Raw genomic sequence first — 18,372 nt, forward strand, 5'->3', positions numbered from 1 at the left:
TTGTAGACAAGTAGTCCCACAGCATAAAGTACTGTGCTCCAAAAAATGAAGTCCCTGATACCTTGTTAGTTTTTAATTGTCCCTAATTTTTAAAGGCATAATTGCTGTAGTGGCATTTAAGGACATTTTTCACCAAACTATTAGAAATTAAGGTAGTCGTATAAAATCATAAACTAACAAAATGTTGGCCAAGAACCTCAACAGCTTTCATGGTACAAAGAGAAGCTGCTTTATGGTGCAAAAATCTGAACTGTGCACTCCTTTGTCAGCACAAGCTTTCAGAGATTAAATCTAAGGTGGTGGAAGGACAGAAAAGCTGTCAGCTGCTATAATCACCTCCAGCTCCGTTAGTCTTTTCTCTGGAGCGCTCAAGCAACATCTTCTTTGTGACAGGAAGCCACAGGATTTAAGGGGACGGTGACCTAATAGTGAATTTGAAAAACACTGGCGCTAACGGTACTATCAACGTGAGAAAGAAGCTGCCAAAGTTTTCAGCCCATTTCTCTTTTGCATGTGTAATTTAAAGGTAATTTGACAGCAACGTGTTGATGGGGGAGAATTCTGCGAGTATTCCTTAACATTGCCACAATCTCCACAAATTAATTCAACCCTGTGTCTAGAAGAAATTGTTCATACTAATTGTAACATGATTGTTTAATTATAAAGAGACAATTTAGCTTTGCTAGTATGGTGCTTTGTTTTGTCAGCCAAACTTCTGTCACTATTGAGAGGTGATGTTATTCGTCTGACAGATTTTTAACTTTGGCTGTAGCAATGTGCAACGTGCAGAACCTATGTTTGTTTTTCCACTGACTAGAGGGCAACGTCAAAATGATGAACACATTAGTGATTGGAAAAGAAAAATACATAAAATTGCATTTTGACTCTGACATCTGATTTCAAGTGCCAGTACAGGAAGTGGTGATAATATTCACTCAAAACATGAAGGCTGAAGCAAGACAGCTGCACACCAACCTAATTCGTGATAGCCTGTTAAACCCAATAATATATTTATCGATATGCCACGACTTCCAGTGAGATGTTATGGTAAAGAGCTAAGCAATGCAGCCCTTTTACATCACAGTTGTTCTGAATAAGAGGAAGTCTGTTTTGGGTTATTTTACTGTAAGATTGTTAGAAGCGGTTCTTTTCTGCCAGAGATGAATGTGAAGATACATTTGCATTTCTCAGATTCAGCCTGAAAAAAACAACAACTTACATTAGACTCCATGAAACTGGTTGCATGATAATTTCATGTCTGAAAAACAATGCAGTATGACATGAACATGAAGTGAGCTGTTTTTTGTAAACATTGTTGGAGACTTCCTGTGTCAGAAAAAGCAGAAAATGGCAGCTTTTGACCTTTGCAAATACAATGTTTGGTTATGGACAGTAAAGCTGTGGTCCTTTACTTTATCTCCTTGTGCCAATAACACATAACAAAAGCTGGTGTGTGTGTGTGTGAGTGAGTGTGTGGTTTTCTGTCTTTGTGTATCAGACCTGTGATTGACAGTCCAGCCTCCCCCAGCAACCCTGATGGATAACCAGTATAGAAAATGGATGGATGGACATTTTTTCATTCATATTTTTTCTTTTTTCTGTAACATTGGTGTGATGAAAAAAGTTTTGTGATGGAGGATTCAAAAGAAAATGGAATCTGAATCAACCCAAGAAGAATAAAACAGTTTAAATAAGAAAGGCCTTACATTAGTCTTTTAAGTCTAAAGGAGGAAATGAGTCTTGTGGAGTCTACATCATGTAAGCAATGACAGCCCCACATCTGCTCAGATGCCATCCTGTTTGTTGTGTTTAGAGCATAGTGGCACCACCAGACGGAGGCAAATACATTCATGCCTCTGGACAAACAAAAAAAAGAACACAATTCAGCTGACTGATGGAGTAAACCCTTTTCCTGGCGTCCACAACGGAGTGTGCTTTCTGAGAAAATATCAACCATCCATCACCATCTCTACAACTGTGAGAGGCTTAATTAATGGTGACCTTATTCGTGAGAATCCTCTCCTGCACTAAAGGTGTGTGTGCTTGTGTTTCGAGTGCTGAGAGGCCCCAATGAAAGAGTAATGAGCTCCTACAAATGATGCATCAGTCCCCGGTGGCTCAAAGAGATAAAGGGAAATCCAATCTTTTACGCAAGGTATATTGGTGTGACATTTCACTAGAAAGCAATAGCCACCATCTGGCAGGACTGGTTCCTCCTGTGGACCTGAGAGTGCTGGTAGGAAGCCCCCCTAAAGGTGTGCTGCTTTAAGGACAGCAAAGGTCCTGTTGTTGCGTCTCACTCCACTGCACCCTCCATAAGCCTCAGCACAGCCTCGGGTATAGGTGTCTATTCGGTGCATCGCTGCACACACAGATGTGACTAGAATCTAGATAGGTTGTTAGGGGAGACACCTCATCGAAAAGCAGAACACGCATATTCAGAGGTGTGCACACAGGGACGCACCAGCTGAACAGCCTCAGTCTCTTTGGGATACAATAGAGTCCTGTTGGGAGTGTTTGCTCAATTGGTGTAGACACGCAGCCCAGATCTAATAGATTAGAAGTGTCTGGGGTGAGCAAATTTCTCTGCCTCTTTCCCTCCATTGCTCCTTTTCTTTCTCACCAGTGATAGTATTTGATGTGACAGAGCTTGGAAGTTGGCATTTTAAACTTACATGTGCCCGTGTCTTGACTGCCAAGGACCCTAAATAATGTGATCTTCCCATAATCTGACTGCACATTCACCACGACACAGGAGTCGATTGTGATTTGTTGCATAGGTTTATCTTGATATTAAGGAGACATAATGTTTATGAATGACCACATTAAGCCACTTTAACAACTTTTAAACTGTGGGAGCCCCCATAAAAAATATATTAAGCACAATAAAAATACACACCACTATTCTCTTTCCATATTAGTAGATATATGGCCCACTGGATACTATTATGATACATAATGGGAAGCCATCCATCTGTAGTTTTCAGCTGTTTTCTCAGATTCACACCACTGTTGCCTCTAGTGGGATAATGATAAACAAGAGGCAGCATCTCCCAGCTGGTCCCTCTTTCATCTTGGATTGTTGAATAACCCAGAAGAAAGTGCTCACAGCGAGTGAATCCCATCCCTTGAATTGAGATTGGTTTTCCACATTTAATGGTTATCAGTGTAATCACCCTCTTACTCTTTCTATATGCCCTGCTTTATCTTTCAAAAGTCAATGTCCCAGTTCACTTATTTGTTGCGTTGTTCCCTCTGTGTGAATGATACCTGCATGCTGGGAATTTGGTCATTTGTCCTACTTTAGGGTAGCAGAACAAAGAGGTGGAGCAGCAGATGCAGATCTAGGCCACACAAAAATATTCTCACTCCAATACTGTAATGTTTCTTTACATCTTATTTACTTGCTAATCATTCGGTTATCTTGAGCTATCTCTGTGTTGTTATTGTAAAAGTTCATATTTGCTCAAGTCAATCACGTTCACTAGAGATTGAAGAAAATATAACATTTATATAAACATATAAACATTTTATGTATGTATGTCTTTAATTATATTTAAGAAAATATTGTTACACTAATATAATATTGTGATATTATGTTCTGTGAAACTGCATTGATTTTCAAAAACACTTTATGTATGTATGTCTTTAATTAATGGATGAAGATTTGTGGCTTCATTTTGTGTTAGGTTTAAGTTAATTGGCTACTCTACATTGCCCCTAGGTGTGAGTGTGTGTGTGTGTGTGATTGCCCCATGACCCTGTACAGATAAGCAGGTATAGAAAATGGATGGATGAACGGATGCAATACCAGGTACGTCCACGCTTACCTTAGCACACAAGCCGCTCCAGCCACGAGTTAACCTGAGCTTCGTTAAAATGAAAAACACAGGACCACTCTACAGGGCCAGGCCGGAGCTCAGTTTGTTTCCATGATCAATTTCGTTAGACTGCGTGTTCCCCCCAGAGTGGCTGTAGCACTTTGCACAGTATAATTCTAACACCAGGTGGATTTCAAAGGCAATTAACCACACCAGACAAGGTGCAGCACTGCAATTATAACAAATTAGGCAATTATCACCATTCTCCGATACCATAGGGGATGAATGTAGCCCTTAGTATTTAGCGAGTTGATGATCCGGGAAGATCGACGGTGTAAAAGGGGAAGAGTGGGAGAGGAAAAAAGGAGAAGGGCTGCAGTTCTAAAAAACAGAAATAGACTCATTATTCTATTATATTCACATCATGCCTCACAATATGTTGTCACAGTCCTTGCTACTTTCAGGAAGCAGCTTTCAACCAGAGTCTCTCCCAGTCAACTGATCCAATTTGTCTTCTTGTCTTTCATCTGCTCATTCTCTACTTGAATAAAATCAAAACTTTTTTTCTGTCTTGGATTTCTTGGTGTCTGTGGTCCTGACTAATGTAAATTATTTCATTATTTGCTGTCTTTATCTTAAGTACAAGAACAGTGTTATTGCCTCTGTGTTCCCTCTCTGTTTCTCATCACATTTGGCTGTGTCACAAGCCTATTGGGTGAAGGCAGCATGACATTCCTCCACCCTTACTCATATGTCTTGTATTATTGCTGCAGAAGCGTCCTCATAATTGTTTTCTTTTTTTCTAGAAGTATACACCTTGAGATATCAGGGTTTTTTGAGATATTACTGACGTCATCCCTTTGGGCTCAGGTGGACTGTCACTGAGGCTCTCAGACACACTCTGTTCAAGCTTTACAAATCAAACTGTCTGCACGACTGTCCTTGGCACACCCTAGAGGAAATTGGTTCCAGAGGAAAGTATGACATACACACACACACACACACACATATACAGTACATGCAAATGAATAGCCACACAAACACACTGCTCACACAGGCTGGCAGATAAGTGATCTATATGTATTTCCTCCTCTCACTTTGAAGTTTGAAACCTGATTGTGTCTGTCTTCTTGACTGGACAGCCTGCAACCCATCCAAGTTTAATCATGGATCCAATCTGAGTCTGTCTGACTCTCAGTATTACCTGTGGGAGCAGCAGTGTCTGAGAAATACCTCCAGTTCAATTATCCTGAGCTGAGCATGTGTGGTGGTGTGTGTTGGCAGTCATGTTCCTTTTTAACCCAATTCTAGACTTTGGGAGACTTTTTCTTAATTGACACAGGGGCTCCTGACACTGTGTGTGAGAATAAGCAGTATCTTCCCTCTCCTCTGAGCAAACTGCCAGGTTCACCACATATAGAGATGCTGTCTCATCCTTGTGAGGTAACCATCACCTCATTATGTTCCAGCCAGGACCGTTGATGTAACTGCGACGCTACTGAAATGCAGCGAGTCACGCTCCGGGTAGAGAGGAGTACGGTGACATGTGTGAATTATGAGTAGAAACATTTCAGTGAGACAAAGAGGCATTGTCTCTTTGTGTGAATCTCCTGTTCCCAGGCCATTTTTTAAGACCTGGATGATTTCATGCATCTTGAGACGGCTGATCTTGATGTGTTTGTGTAGCCTAGTACTGTGGATCTTGAAGGGCTTTGGGAAAATTAAACATATCCCTCATAATCTAAATAATCTGTAGGAAAAATCATTCCCAGCATACTCTAGCTTTTGTTCAAATTTATAATTTCCCTTCATGTACACTGTGGACTACTTGCCCTGTATGAAATCTTTAGAAGCTGAGGAATAAGTAATGTGAAATTGCTAGCAAGAATCCCTGTAATGGCTGAGGCTGGATGATCACGTTAATCCTGTAAGCAGCAGAGAGTATCTTGGCAGAGATTAAGAACAAAAATGATTTCTCCTTCGTTTGCAAGAATATTCACACTGCTATTGAGTAAGGCACTAAAACGGGTACAATGTTGTTGAACCTCCTGCACGCACTGCATAACAATGTTTCTGTTTAGTCCACAAAGCATTTAACTCAGTAGGTAAAGAAAGGGTTAATGAAGCCGGTAAGGTTTAGTGAAATCACTGAAGCGTTTGACTTGCACATACAGTGTCAAATCAACTTCTGTGCTTGAACTTAGAAAGCCCTGAAATATACTGACCTGTATGATTAAAGTGTTTTGCTTTTCCTGCCACTTCTGTAACATGCAGAACACTGGCAAAGTACATTATCACCCCTCTTGGCTTTTGAGCACAGAAATCCATTTCCAGACTTTTTAGGCTTTTTAACAAGATGAGATGTTGATTTTGAATATAAATCTAGGAGTCAATTTTCATAAAAGTCATTGGTAAAAGGTAGGATAGCACTCACTACGTGCTGGAATGGGCAATTTTGTGCTATCCATTAAAATTCTGTGGGAACCCTATTGTGATTTAGATCCAAAAACATCTGTCTCTCTAGATGAGTCACTTAGTGGTAGCAGACTGAGTGGAGCAGCATTAAAAAGAAGGCACATTAATGGTCCCATTTGTGCAGAATTATTGTCCTTCAGAACTTCTTTTATGACCAAGTGATTGTAGAGGTTTTCTGGTGAAGAGTCAACACCTGCTGGAGGTCTGATGCAAGGTGACAAGTATTCAGTGCAGTTTATTTGGTATTTAGGTTGTTGTGATTTTTTTGAGCATTTGAAAAACGACAGGCTTAAGAACTACCGCTTACCTTGCAAACATTATTGAAAAAAAGTGTTGTTTTTTGGTCATGGCTACAGGCATGGAAATGTTTCTAAGTTTTTTGGCCAAGCACTTCAGCCCATACTGAAGCAAACTAACAACTATTTCATAGACTGCTGTGAAATTTTGTCCACGCATGCATTGTCCCCAGAGGATGAGTCCCAATCACTTTGATGAGCTCTAGACTTTTCCTCCACGGATTAACAGCAGATCAAATTTTTCATTTTATCAGTAAAATGATGGATTAGCAAGCATTTTATCCACACCATGAAATTTGGATTTGGATACTTTGTAATATCCTTTTATATGGTGTCACCATCAGGTCAAACTTTCAATGTGCATAATTTGGTTTATGAGCAAATATAATTTTAGCATGCTTACACACTTACCACATTAAATGGGAAATATGGTAAACATTTTACCTGCTAAAAATCTGCATTATGGCATTGTCATGAATGTTTAAACATGCAAACATTAGCATTTATCTCAAATTACTGCTGTTTGTATTCTAAAAAGTTTGAATCCAAGGCAGCTTCTGTTCCTTTAATAATTTTACTTTAGGTCTACTCTGCAGTATCTTAATAAAAGAAACAGATGCCCACATCTAAAGTATTAATGTCAGGTTGGTAAATAATGCAAAACTTGCATGTTAAAAAACAAGACTGCCCTGGTTGTCTTCTAGAAACCAGAAAAATCCAACATAGCTTTGATTTATATTTTGTAACGGTGGCATAAAGCAACTTAATCAGCCATCCTTGTTCAGCATTACCTGCATTCTGAATTTGCATCAGATCTGTAGGTGATAATTATCTATGCCATGATCCATGTAATGAGAGATTATTTTTAGAGAAATTCACAGATCAGACATGGTGGGAAGAGGCAGAAAGGGGGGAGAGAAAAACACGCACACTGGAAAGATCCAATCTTCCCACACTGTTTAAAGCAAAGGAATAGTAGCAGATGGTAATGTGCAACAACACGGAACGCCTGCTTAGTAACAGAGTTTTATATCACCAATACAGAGCAGACTGGAGATGACGCTTGTGCTGCCAGCTTCAATAAGTTCCCCATTAGACACACTGTCTGATATGTTTGTGTACAGTACGTTCACACACACACACACAGGCGCACAAACACCATTTAGCTCAGCTCTGCATTAGTAAGGTCAGTATTCTTCAAAAATTTTCAGTATCTTCTCATCTCATTGTCTTCGGCAGCATATGTAAATGGAACCAAATAAATCGAGGCATATTTAAGTATACGGGAAGCCCCATTTACAACAGAAAAAAGGAACTCTTTTGATTTAGTAGTTAATCATTCACATAAAACAATTAGCCAACCCTGGTTATAAAGCACACCTCTGCAAGCTTTAAACATTACATGTGAGACTAATTTATAAAAACTCCCCAATGAGCCCTCTCCTTTCTGCATGATGAGTCACAAATGTGAGTCTTGATGATCACAAAGAAATGAAAAAATGGTTGGACTGGATTTATTTATTTATTTATTTTGGTTACTGGTGTGAATGAGGAAAGCAGACTTTTTGCCACGGCCTTCCTCTAATGACCTCAGCTACCATCTGTATTCAGCTGTGTGCCAGACGAGATCTGGGCCCTCCTTACATCTATCACCACAGTCAGTGGGTAATGATACAGGCGAGCCAAGGGGAGGCAGCGGAGGGGCCAGACATCTTCATCTTCCTCTTCAGGAGTCACAGTGACCTACACACACACACACACACATTGACTTTGGCCAAATCCACTAATCTTGTTGCTGTTTCTCTTATGCCTAGAGTCTTAAAGTACATTTAGATCTTTCTCCAAATTCTATAATTGACTTCTTCATCCTAAGATGGAAAAGGTGCCTCTGTTAATATGTTAAAATGTCTACAGCATATACAGCACACAGCAAACGCTGTGTGCTGTATTCCTCAAGGAAAGCCTTTATAGGTTTAGGAGTTTAAAAAAGAAAGAGAGAGACTGATATAATTGGCCTCTAAGGGTAAATATTATTTTAAATGAGCTCCCCAGAAATACTTGGAAAACAAAAACAATTGGTGGATTTCTCATTAGGACTGGCCAAGTGAGCATGACCTTGTTGCTGGAGTGCACTGAATTCACCTCTGTGCCACTCACTTATTCTCCAGTCATCCCTGAACTGAATCAAACCTCAGTGTTCTCATACGTTTTTAATATGTACACCCAAGAGCTATTTGGTATTCACAGACAATTTTGGAATGTTTAAACCCATATAATAATATATGTTATACAATTATTTTGTAAAATAAAAAGGTGACATTAAATTAATTTGATTTTTGTCTCTGGGGGTCCTTTGGGAATTCCAATACAAAATACAAAACCACAGCTTGAACGCTCTAGCTAATGAGCTGTGAGCACCAACGTGTATGATACTTCTGCCCGTCAACACATACTAATCTGGAGACAATGAATTTAAAATTATCCCTCAACCACTGGAGCAGATTAGTCTGATTGCTCAGAAGTCATTGAAATGTGCATAAATGCATAAGTTACCTTGAGCAACTTGAGCTAAAACAGAACACTGACAGTGATAAAGGTGCTGCGGTGCCATTTTCTTTTCATTCACACGCATGTTGATGGGAATATTCAGCTCATAATAATAACCTGATAAGCATTTTAAGAACTTCAAATTAAAACGCTCCTTAAATTAACAACTGCAATCAATGCGGCTAACTGTACAAAAATATGAGATGAGGAAAGAACTGAGTTTTCAGAATTGGTGTTTATTTGTATCAACTGGCTCTTTATGCTTTAAACTGAAATCAATGCCACTAAGTGAGTGTTCTCTGTTGTATTCCTGTGACTGCATCGAGCGAGAGAGCTGCTCATTGTGATGCTGGCCAAAAGCAGGGAGGGATGTGCAAAAACTTCACTCCGTCCCGGTGGAATAAGAGCGCGAGTTTCATTCAGACACCTTGAGCCTTGATCAATAAATGAGGTACATGTAGGTTGCCCCTGCTATATATCTTCTAAGTTTTAAGGTTGAAGACAAGAAGACAAATGACTTGTGGAATAGAAGATTTAAAGGAAAAGAAAAGGCTTGGATCTGCCCACTGTATTCTCAGCAGTACTGAGATTCCATACAGGTAAAAGCAGCAGTAGAAAGGATGATAAAGTGTAACTTCTATTACGTTGACAGATCAGTGTGCTTTTGCAACCAATATGATGCCAAGTTTGTGGCTTTCAGTTAATTGTGAAACACCTGACAGTTCATTTGGAAAAGCACCTTGATTAATAACTGTTAAACTGTTTTTGTCAACTGAAAGGGCCGATGCAGCCAAATCCGTGGAATAAATGCATTCAGCATGTCAGCTCTGAGCGGTCGTTGCTATGCCTGTCAAACTGTGTTAGATATTGTGTCAGTGACTACTATAAATCTGTCCTTCCCCCCCTCAGGCTTACATGTGTTATCTCAGTCAGTAAGACACACTTAGCGAGAAGCTAAAAGACCCTCTCTGCACATGAAAAAGAAAGTGTGTTACATATTATGTTTTTTTTTCTTTTAATAGTTTGCTTTAACCACACATCTGAAGTAATCTTGTTGCAACATAACAATTACACATCAACATTGTTCAAAAGAAACACAGCTAGAGTTACTTTCAGACATATTTGATCACAACAAGTATAGCTGGATGTTGGACTACAGTGTGACACCACCACACCACAATAGCATTCTCTGTCTTACTTTTTAATCTTATGTGGCCACATTTGGGCCTTTTTGGTGACAGGTCATACTAATGCACAGTGAAATATCATATCCAGGCAGTCCTGTACATTTGCTTACGTTCTCATTGTGACTGGCACACAGATTAACACGTTATTGCGCTGAGCTACAGAGAGGCAAACGGTCAGACATCAGTGGAAGGAAGTTAGATTTCTCCACCCAGAGCTTTCAGCACTCTGGACAGCTCCTCATGCAGCCACACTGAATGAACAGTGTCACCCCACATAGCCGGGCGTCCTCGCTAAAACTGTTTCAGTGTATCGATTCATTCAGGCTGTGTTCACTGGGTGAACTCCGGCTCATGTTTGACAAGCTCGCCATGAGGGATTTGACTTTGTGTGCGTAATAGTTCCTCAGGTTGACCGAGGGCACTTCTTTTATCCCCTCGTCGAAATCACAGCTTCTCATCGCGATCTCTAGCTGTTTTTGTCTCTTGTAGAACAGAGAGAATTTATTGAAAATGAGCGTAATCGGAAGCACCACTACTAAAATCCCGGCCAGGATGCACGCAGAGGCGGTAAGCTTGCCCGCTATGGACACTGGCACCACATCTCCGTACCCAACGGTGGTCATGCTGACCGTGGCCCACCACCAGCACGCCGGGATGGTGGAGAGATCCTCGCTGTCCTCTTTCTCCACCGTGTAGGCCATGACGGAGAAAAACGACACACCGACTGCCAGGTATAGAAGCAGCAGGCCCACTTCTTTGTAGCTGTTCCTGAGAGTGGCCCCCAGAGAGCGCAGCCCCGTGGAGTGACGGGCCAGCTTCAGGATGCGGAAAATCCTCATCAGCCTCAGCACTTGCGCAACGCGTCCGAGGTTGGCCAGCGCCGGGCTGCTCTCCACCACTAGGTTAATAAGGAGTGTCAGGTAAAACGGAAGTATGGATACCAGGTCTATCACATTTAACGGATGCTCAAAGAAGTGCAGAAGATCCGGTGCCACCACGAACCTGGCGACCAGTTCCAGAGTGAACCAGCCTATGCCAAAGTGCTCCACAGTCTCGAAACGGGGGTCCTCCGTGGGCTGCCCGTCACTGTCCAACAGGCTGAACTCACTCATGCTATTCATGCACATAGTGGCAATGGAGCCAAGCACCACCAGGATGGAGAGGATGCTGATGATGCGGCTGGCCACGGAGTAGCCGGGGTTATCCAGCATTAACCAGACGCGCCTCCTTGCACTCCCGAGCGGCTGTTTGTCAAACTTAGTGGCGTCGCTGTAAAACTCCAAAAGCTCGTCAAAAGAGGAAGTGGTGCTCCCTTCATCGCTCCTGTCATCCCAGTCGTCCCGATCCTGGTCCATTTTCCTACAGTGGTACGCGCTGCTGCAGCAGGAGTCTATGAAGAACTCGTTGATTCCCCAGTACTCGATCTCCTGGCTGAAGGAGAAGATGCACAGCTCGGCCATGACGTGCAGTCGCCCCGTGTTGTAGAAATTGAGCACGTAGGGGAAGAGCGCTGGGTTCCTGTCGAAGTAAAACTCTTTCTCTGCGTCGTCGTAGTCGTCGCACAGTTCCAGTATGGACTCTTTGGACTGACAGTGGAGTAAACGCGCAAGCCTCGTCTCGGGGAACCGGGAGAGAGTGTCGGAGTGGAGCCGCTTCTTGAAGCCGCCCACATTGATACGGATGGCGGCGTTGTCATCCATGTGAGCCCCTCCGCCAGGCTTCCCCGGGACCTGACCTGTCATTTCTGAAGAGAGTGACACACAGAGACGGCAGGGCGCACAGGAAGAAAGACGGAGTGACAGACCAGATCACATTGACACAAAGAGGAAGACAGATAGAAAGAGACAGTGAGCACAAAGAGAGACGCGCACTTTCAGAGACAAGACAGAAAGAAAAGGGCAAAGGGAGTTATTTTGAATTTAATATTAACCTGACAACCTGACATTTGAATTTATGCCACACTTGCTTTTTAAAATAAAAGACAAGATGCCAATTTGTTATAACCACGTGTTTTATCCCAAATTATATATTTACAATTATTGACGGCCATGAAACAAAAGCACACGTAAAGACAAGGAACTTACTTTAAAGCGCGGACAGTTTATCGAATCCCCACAAGAAGACTCTGCATTTCAACTCAAGTGACGGCATTTTTCAGTTTGCGATCAAGTTGTGGCTCTATAATGAATGCGGAGACACCTGTCCCCTGGAGTCCAGACTGACGCGTCTCTCCTGGGTTGATTTTCTCAGCTTGGGCAGGAGAGGAGGGAGTCGGCGCGATGTCAGATACGATGTTGCGTCCAGACAGAAATAAATTGACGCTCCTTCCTGAAATTTACCCGAAGGCTTGTTGTAGTTGGTGGTCCTTGCATCCTGCTTCCACCCTTGGTTTAGACCTCCTTGTGCTCCTGGCATCAGCTACAGTTATAGCAACAAATTCTGGGAACCATAGGAACTGATACACGCCCTGGCAGCCGCTTTTGCTTGTGCGAGGGAATTCCTCTCTCTCTCTGTCCCTCCTTTCTATCTGTTGCTGCGCAGCAACACGTAGCTCTCCCTCTGCACCACCCTCCCGAAGTGATCTCAGCATCACGGTGCTGAGGGGCGAGGCTCAGCATGGTTGAGGATGGAGAGGAGAGGAGAGGAGTCACCAACGAGCGAACACACGGAAAGCACCGACACAAAAGTCAGCTGGATATAAACTATGATGCGTCTCCAGCGTCGCTGTGAGTAAAGGCTCTATGCGCTCTATGAGTTCCATAAGCTAAGCACGACTCCTATGAGAGTGATGGAGATTTAATAAACAAACATGAGTAAGATCGCAAGGCAGTTGCAAAGAATACAATAAAGATTAAAGAAGTAAGGTTTATCCAAAACAGATATGTTTCTTTTAAGGAGACTGCACTTCCATAAATTTAAAAAGATACATTTTAAGATATGGTGGATACACGCTAACTTGTATCTATTGTGTTGGTCAAGCTCCAAAGATTTCCTACAGTTCCCATGATGCATTTGAGTTTTATTAGGCTGTCCTTGCCTGGATATGCTTTGAAACTGACAGCATCAGTTTGTAAAGCCAGATTTCTGTCTGAGAAATCTGAACCCAGTCTGAGAAAACCCTGATGACATCACCAGGGGTTCAGTCTTAATTAAGCTTCTCTTAGCTGAGTAAACACTTTAAGGTAATATTAAGGACTCAAGTGTGTGCAACTGTGAACTTTATGTCTAAAATCTCTGGAGTGTTCTGTAATATCACTGTAGAGGGAAAGAAATTAATTGATTAATAGAAAGAAATTACTCCTATAATATTTTAATGGTTTCTTTTTTAACGCACCAGTGACAGACACTGATTTTTTTGTTTGTGCTTTGTTTCGTAAATACTGCAAATGTTTGTTACATTTGAGGGCTGATGCTTTCACATAAAGGTCACCCAAATGGCTGTCAAGTCTTTGGTCACTGATCACATACATTCCCCGTCATGCTGTGTGGATCAGTAGAATTATTGCATTCAGCTCATGCCAGTGTTCACTTGAAATGCTGTATACTAATCGTCACTACATAACCATGCTCTTTGATCCCAGAAAAAAAATTACTGTGCTTTTAACACCGACCTCCACCATCAGCTCCACCATTACCTGAATCTCCTTTTATCAGTGCAGTGGCGACATCATTAACAGCCCTGTCTGGCCAGTGTTGAAGCTGCGCCCTTGCAGAACGGCCTCGCTTTTATCGATTAAGCGCTGAAGGCTTTCTTTTACACGTCGCAATGTGTTTAATGAAGGTGATACCAGCTGCAGACAAAAGCTGCTTCATGCAAATTCTCTTGGGTGCTTACTTGTTAATATACCATCATTTAACAGGCATGTTCTGCATAAGAAAGGTTGAGAAACAGTTGATTACATCCAGAAGTTTATAGCAAGTTGATGCCATTGTGTCGATAAAGTGGGAAAAAACATTAGAGTCCTTTCAGTTTGTGCTGTTACAGTTTTAAAAAAATACACATGTGGACAGTTTTCGATCTGAGAACACACTTTTAAGCAGCCATGATAAAAGTCGTAGCACCTCTTCAGTCTTCAGTCTTCATTCTGTAGAGCTACAATGAAGGCTTTAATACCTACTGTTGCCCCCCGCAGTCTGTGATCAGCTCTTCTCGATGATGGCGACCCTGTGTAAGACATTAGGATTGAACTGCACTGGAAAATACATTTCAGATCATTGGAAGCAATTTCCCACTTGTACTGCACTTGTATGGAAATATAACCATAGGCTACAGGAGACACTGGAGCTGTTTACTCCTAAATAGGATCTTTCACTTCCAGAGTTTTTACGCCCAGGCAGTCAGCACATTAATATTTCATCACATTTTTTTCCTTCCAACAATTGGAGCTTAACATGAACATGTAAGCCCATGAGATTGCCTGTACAGATTGAGTCTTTTCAGTCGCATTCACACACACCATCTCCTCATTCTGGATACTTTTCAGGGTTTAACTGTAAAACCTATGCTCTTCAGATGCTTCCAATATAGTATAATATATCAGGTTACAGGCCTCTTCATATCCTCTACACCTTCAGACAGCAGATTTGTAGGATTGGGGAGGCTTAACAAGAGTCTTGGAAGCACACACAGCCACAGTACTGTGAAATACCCCTCACTTGTGGGATCCAACTATGGTTATGTGGGAATGTTGTGATTATAATCCTATTTAGTTTGCCATTATCCTCATAAAGCGGGGTGTTATTGAGTGTCTGGGCATCATCCACTGTTCAGTGGGATTTCTTGATGTTTGTGATCTGTATTATTCAAATTGTTTCTCATCATATTTCCCCTTGCTGTGTGGGGATGCTTTATAATGCCACAACAACATGCCTTCACCAAGGCACAATTAGACAGCTCTTAGGATTATATTATTAGGTGACAGTCAGCGTTTATCCCTTACCTGCTGGGGAATGTTCTTTTTCTGTGCAGGATATCTGATTTAGGTAAAAATAATGGGTGTCTTCTCACTCTCCAAGCTCCATCAGCCCTGAATGCTATCTCTGACGACATACACACCTCCTCAGATTTCATTAGCGTGGGTGAAGAAGCTTGATGGTTGTAATAACAAATGTCATCAGGACTTTGTTCAGGATTACTGAGGCGGTTTGTTCTAAATTATTTGTGCTAACCAGACTACCATCTGCAGATTATTCACCTTCTGCTTTTCATTGAACTGGGAGGCTTTTGATTCATTCTTCTCCCACATGGTTGAGTTTAATGTGCTGCTTTGTGGAGGAGGAACTATTCCTCATAGCTTATTTCTCTAAATTTGCTTAAATATGTTTTCTTATCATAGCAGGCATTGCTTCTCGAAGAAATTCTTATCATGTTTTCCATACTCAACTAATACAAACTACCAGGAAGAAGTACTGAGATCGGTTATTCAAGCAGAAACACTAATGCATTCACACAGAAATATCGACAAGTACAAGCTATGCATAAAAAATGGTACTGTTATAAAAATGCATAAATATTATTAGCAAAGTAAAGTAAGGAAAATACTCCTATCACATTAGACTGTTAGCACCAGTGCATTGTTGTATAGCTGATCTGTGTGGAGCTATTTTTTAACCACTTCATATATATAAACATTAGTTTAGTCCAGTGTTTTCCCAGCCCAGGGATCAGATGTCCTCCAAAGGCTCACAAGATAAATCATATTATTAATGTGGTAGGAAAGAGGGGAAAACAATGTTCTGCACCTATTTATTCATTTATTTATGGCCTTTCTCTAATATTTGCTGGGTCCATTTTTTCACCACAGAAGCTTAGAGGACAAGCTCCGACATGTAAGACTCGACAAGGTGCACCAGCTATACTGCTTGTGAGAACGATTACGAGCCTCAGTTATTCATATTTTTTTTTACTGAAATGCACAACTCATACAAAAATAATTCCTCTCAGTCACTACTTATGGCCTACTAGAGGTATGTGGCAGGGTGTGTATAAGCAGAAATCCTGCCACCTGCCTGTATTTTCTTATCTCATTATTTTTGCTCTGTTGGGGTCGTTTCTGGAGAGTCTCACTGTTGACTCTCACCTCCAGGTTATCAAATAGCAACTTCTGAGTTGGTGGCTATTTTGACAGCTGCTGTCTTTCTTCAGAACTGCTCACTGGTGTGTTTACATAACAGCAACTGACAAATCCTGCATAGTATGCCTTTAAAGGATAGTTTAGCATGTAAAAACTGTGTATTTGGAACCTGTACTGGTCACATAAAATAGCTCCTGCATTTTAAATCGCCATCACTGGGATTCTGCACACTCCTGGCAGGCTTTCATTCATGTCTCATATCTTTTGATGGAGACTTTTGCAGAAGCCCAGGATGAATATAATAATAAAAGAATAGACAGCTTTATTGTCGTGTCTCAGTCCCGACAACTGAACAGTGAATAAAGGAAATAAAATGACCTCAGTATTACAATGATCTATGGCTCAAATTTCAAGCTCTTAAATCGTAAGAAACAAACTATTGTGTTTGCCTTTTTGAACAAAACCATTTAGTTTTTGAATTGAGAGCCGCATTAGCTGGGTCAAAAACAATTTAGAGTGAAGCTTTGCTGCCGATATATTTCAGTTAAGTTGATTTCAAGAGGATCTTTTTCGATAATTCATAGTGTTTTGAGGTTGGGGGTATGAAGTAAAGGAAGTGCTCTGAGCTCTAAGGGGATAAATCAATTACAAAGATTTTAATCATTCTAACAGTTTTAAGCCTTCAATTTCAGATCTCATATTCCATAATCATAACCACACGGTCAAGAGGAGACAATCAATCGGCCCATTTATCATCTTCAGAGAGTCAAGATGACATTTTCTTCAGGGTTTCAGTAAGCGTGTATGAGAGAGATAGAGGAAAGGAAAGATAAAGGCTTGATGGAGAGGACAGTGAGAAAGAGAGAGAAGAAGAGAGAATGTAAGAAGAGGATGTGGCTATCTCTCTATCTCCTCTTCCTTCAAAGCCTGAGGTGCAGGCTCAACAGAGAGTGTGTGTAGGAGTTTTTTGTGTCGACTAAATCTGCTGCTCCCTATCTTTTGCTCGGCTGCCTATATCTTTCTCTCCCCTTGCTTCACTCCCTCGTTGTTTTTATGTGTCTCTCTTAGCATTTTATATCCCATCATTCTCCTCTCTCCTACCTTTTTTAATTCCTCACTCATGTTTCCTGACTTTAATCCTTCTCCAAACGTCTGAGGTCAAGTTTTAACAGTGTGTTGACCTCATCACTGACATCGGGCTGTCATTGAAAGCTTTGCCAGGGGACTCACTGACCGCTTTGGAAAATGCCATGGCCCTCTATCCATGACAAATTCTGTCAGTCAAAACTCACTCTGAATCCCTGCCAGCACTGATGGATGAACCAGCAGTCTCCAGAGAGATTTACAGAGAGTAAAAAAGAGGGAATCTGTTAAGTCATGTTATCCTGACATATGAAAGAAAATGTGCTTTCATTCAACTCTCCTGTTCCCCTTCATGCCACAGTAATCACATCAAACGGGCCTTGATTATAATGGCAGGAAAAGCTGGCTGACTCAGGACAGAGCAGGCACAGAAGGAACAGAGTGAATACAGATATAAAGTGGAAATGCACCCTGCTCCGAGAGTCCTGGAGTGTGAGTGTCAGTACGGTAATTATACATATATAATATAACATATTAACAAATTATTACTCTTGTGTCCATCTGACTGGAGTCTAGGAGCATGATGAACACTAATTGGCTCTGATGTCAGGCAATAATGTGTGCTAGTAGTAACAGGGTACCTAGAGGCAGCTCCATGACAATAATTCTAACAATAAGATCCCATGTTAAAGGTGCACATCTGCTCACTCAAGGAAATGGTGTTGCAGTCTTTGGCTGCTTGCAATTTGCTTCTGTACTTCAGCGTCATCTCATTGTGACAGTTAGGGCTGTGTCCTTCAGATTTATTGGTTAGTGTTAAAGCTCAGAACTTGCGCTGCCTTGGCACTGAGTAACTGTTGACACCTCGTCTCACCTTCTGATTTTAATT

The 18,372-nt window shown here is 41.4% G+C and overlaps 1 protein-coding gene across 2 annotated transcripts; it reads right to left on the reverse strand.

Moving 5' to 3' along the window:
• Positions 1-9,697: 9,697 nt before the first annotated feature.
• LOC124065419 (potassium voltage-gated channel subfamily S member 2-like) lies at positions 9,698-12,917 on the reverse strand. Of its 2 annotated transcripts, none has more exons than XM_046400810.1 (2): positions 12,411-12,917; positions 9,698-12,070 (listed from the first exon to the last, which is right to left on the reverse strand). In XM_046400810.1, the coding sequence occupies exon 2, from the start codon at positions 12,066-12,068 to the stop codon at positions 10,629-10,631; it is 1,440 nt and encodes a 479-aa protein (XP_046256766.1). In that variant the 5' UTR covers positions 12,069-12,070; positions 12,411-12,917; the 3' UTR covers positions 9,698-10,628. The 2 variants fall into 2 exon arrangements, with proteins under 2 accessions (XP_046256766.1, XP_046256765.1); XM_046400809.1 differs by having other exon boundaries at positions 9,698-12,196; positions 12,411-12,916.
• Between the last annotated feature and the right edge of the window lie 5,455 nt (positions 12,918-18,372).

This window comes from Scatophagus argus, chromosome 9 (genome assembly GCF_020382885.2).
Source record: "Scatophagus argus isolate fScaArg1 chromosome 9, fScaArg1.pri, whole genome shotgun sequence".
Lineage (NCBI taxonomy): Eukaryota > Metazoa > Chordata > Actinopteri > Scatophagidae > Scatophagus > Scatophagus argus.

What these genes read in the sequence shown, in the direction of transcription:
- LOC124065419 (XM_046400810.1), bottom strand. Translation starts at nt 12,068, where the DNA reads ATGACAGGTCAGGTCCCGGGGAAGCCTGGCGGAGGGGCTCACATGGAT.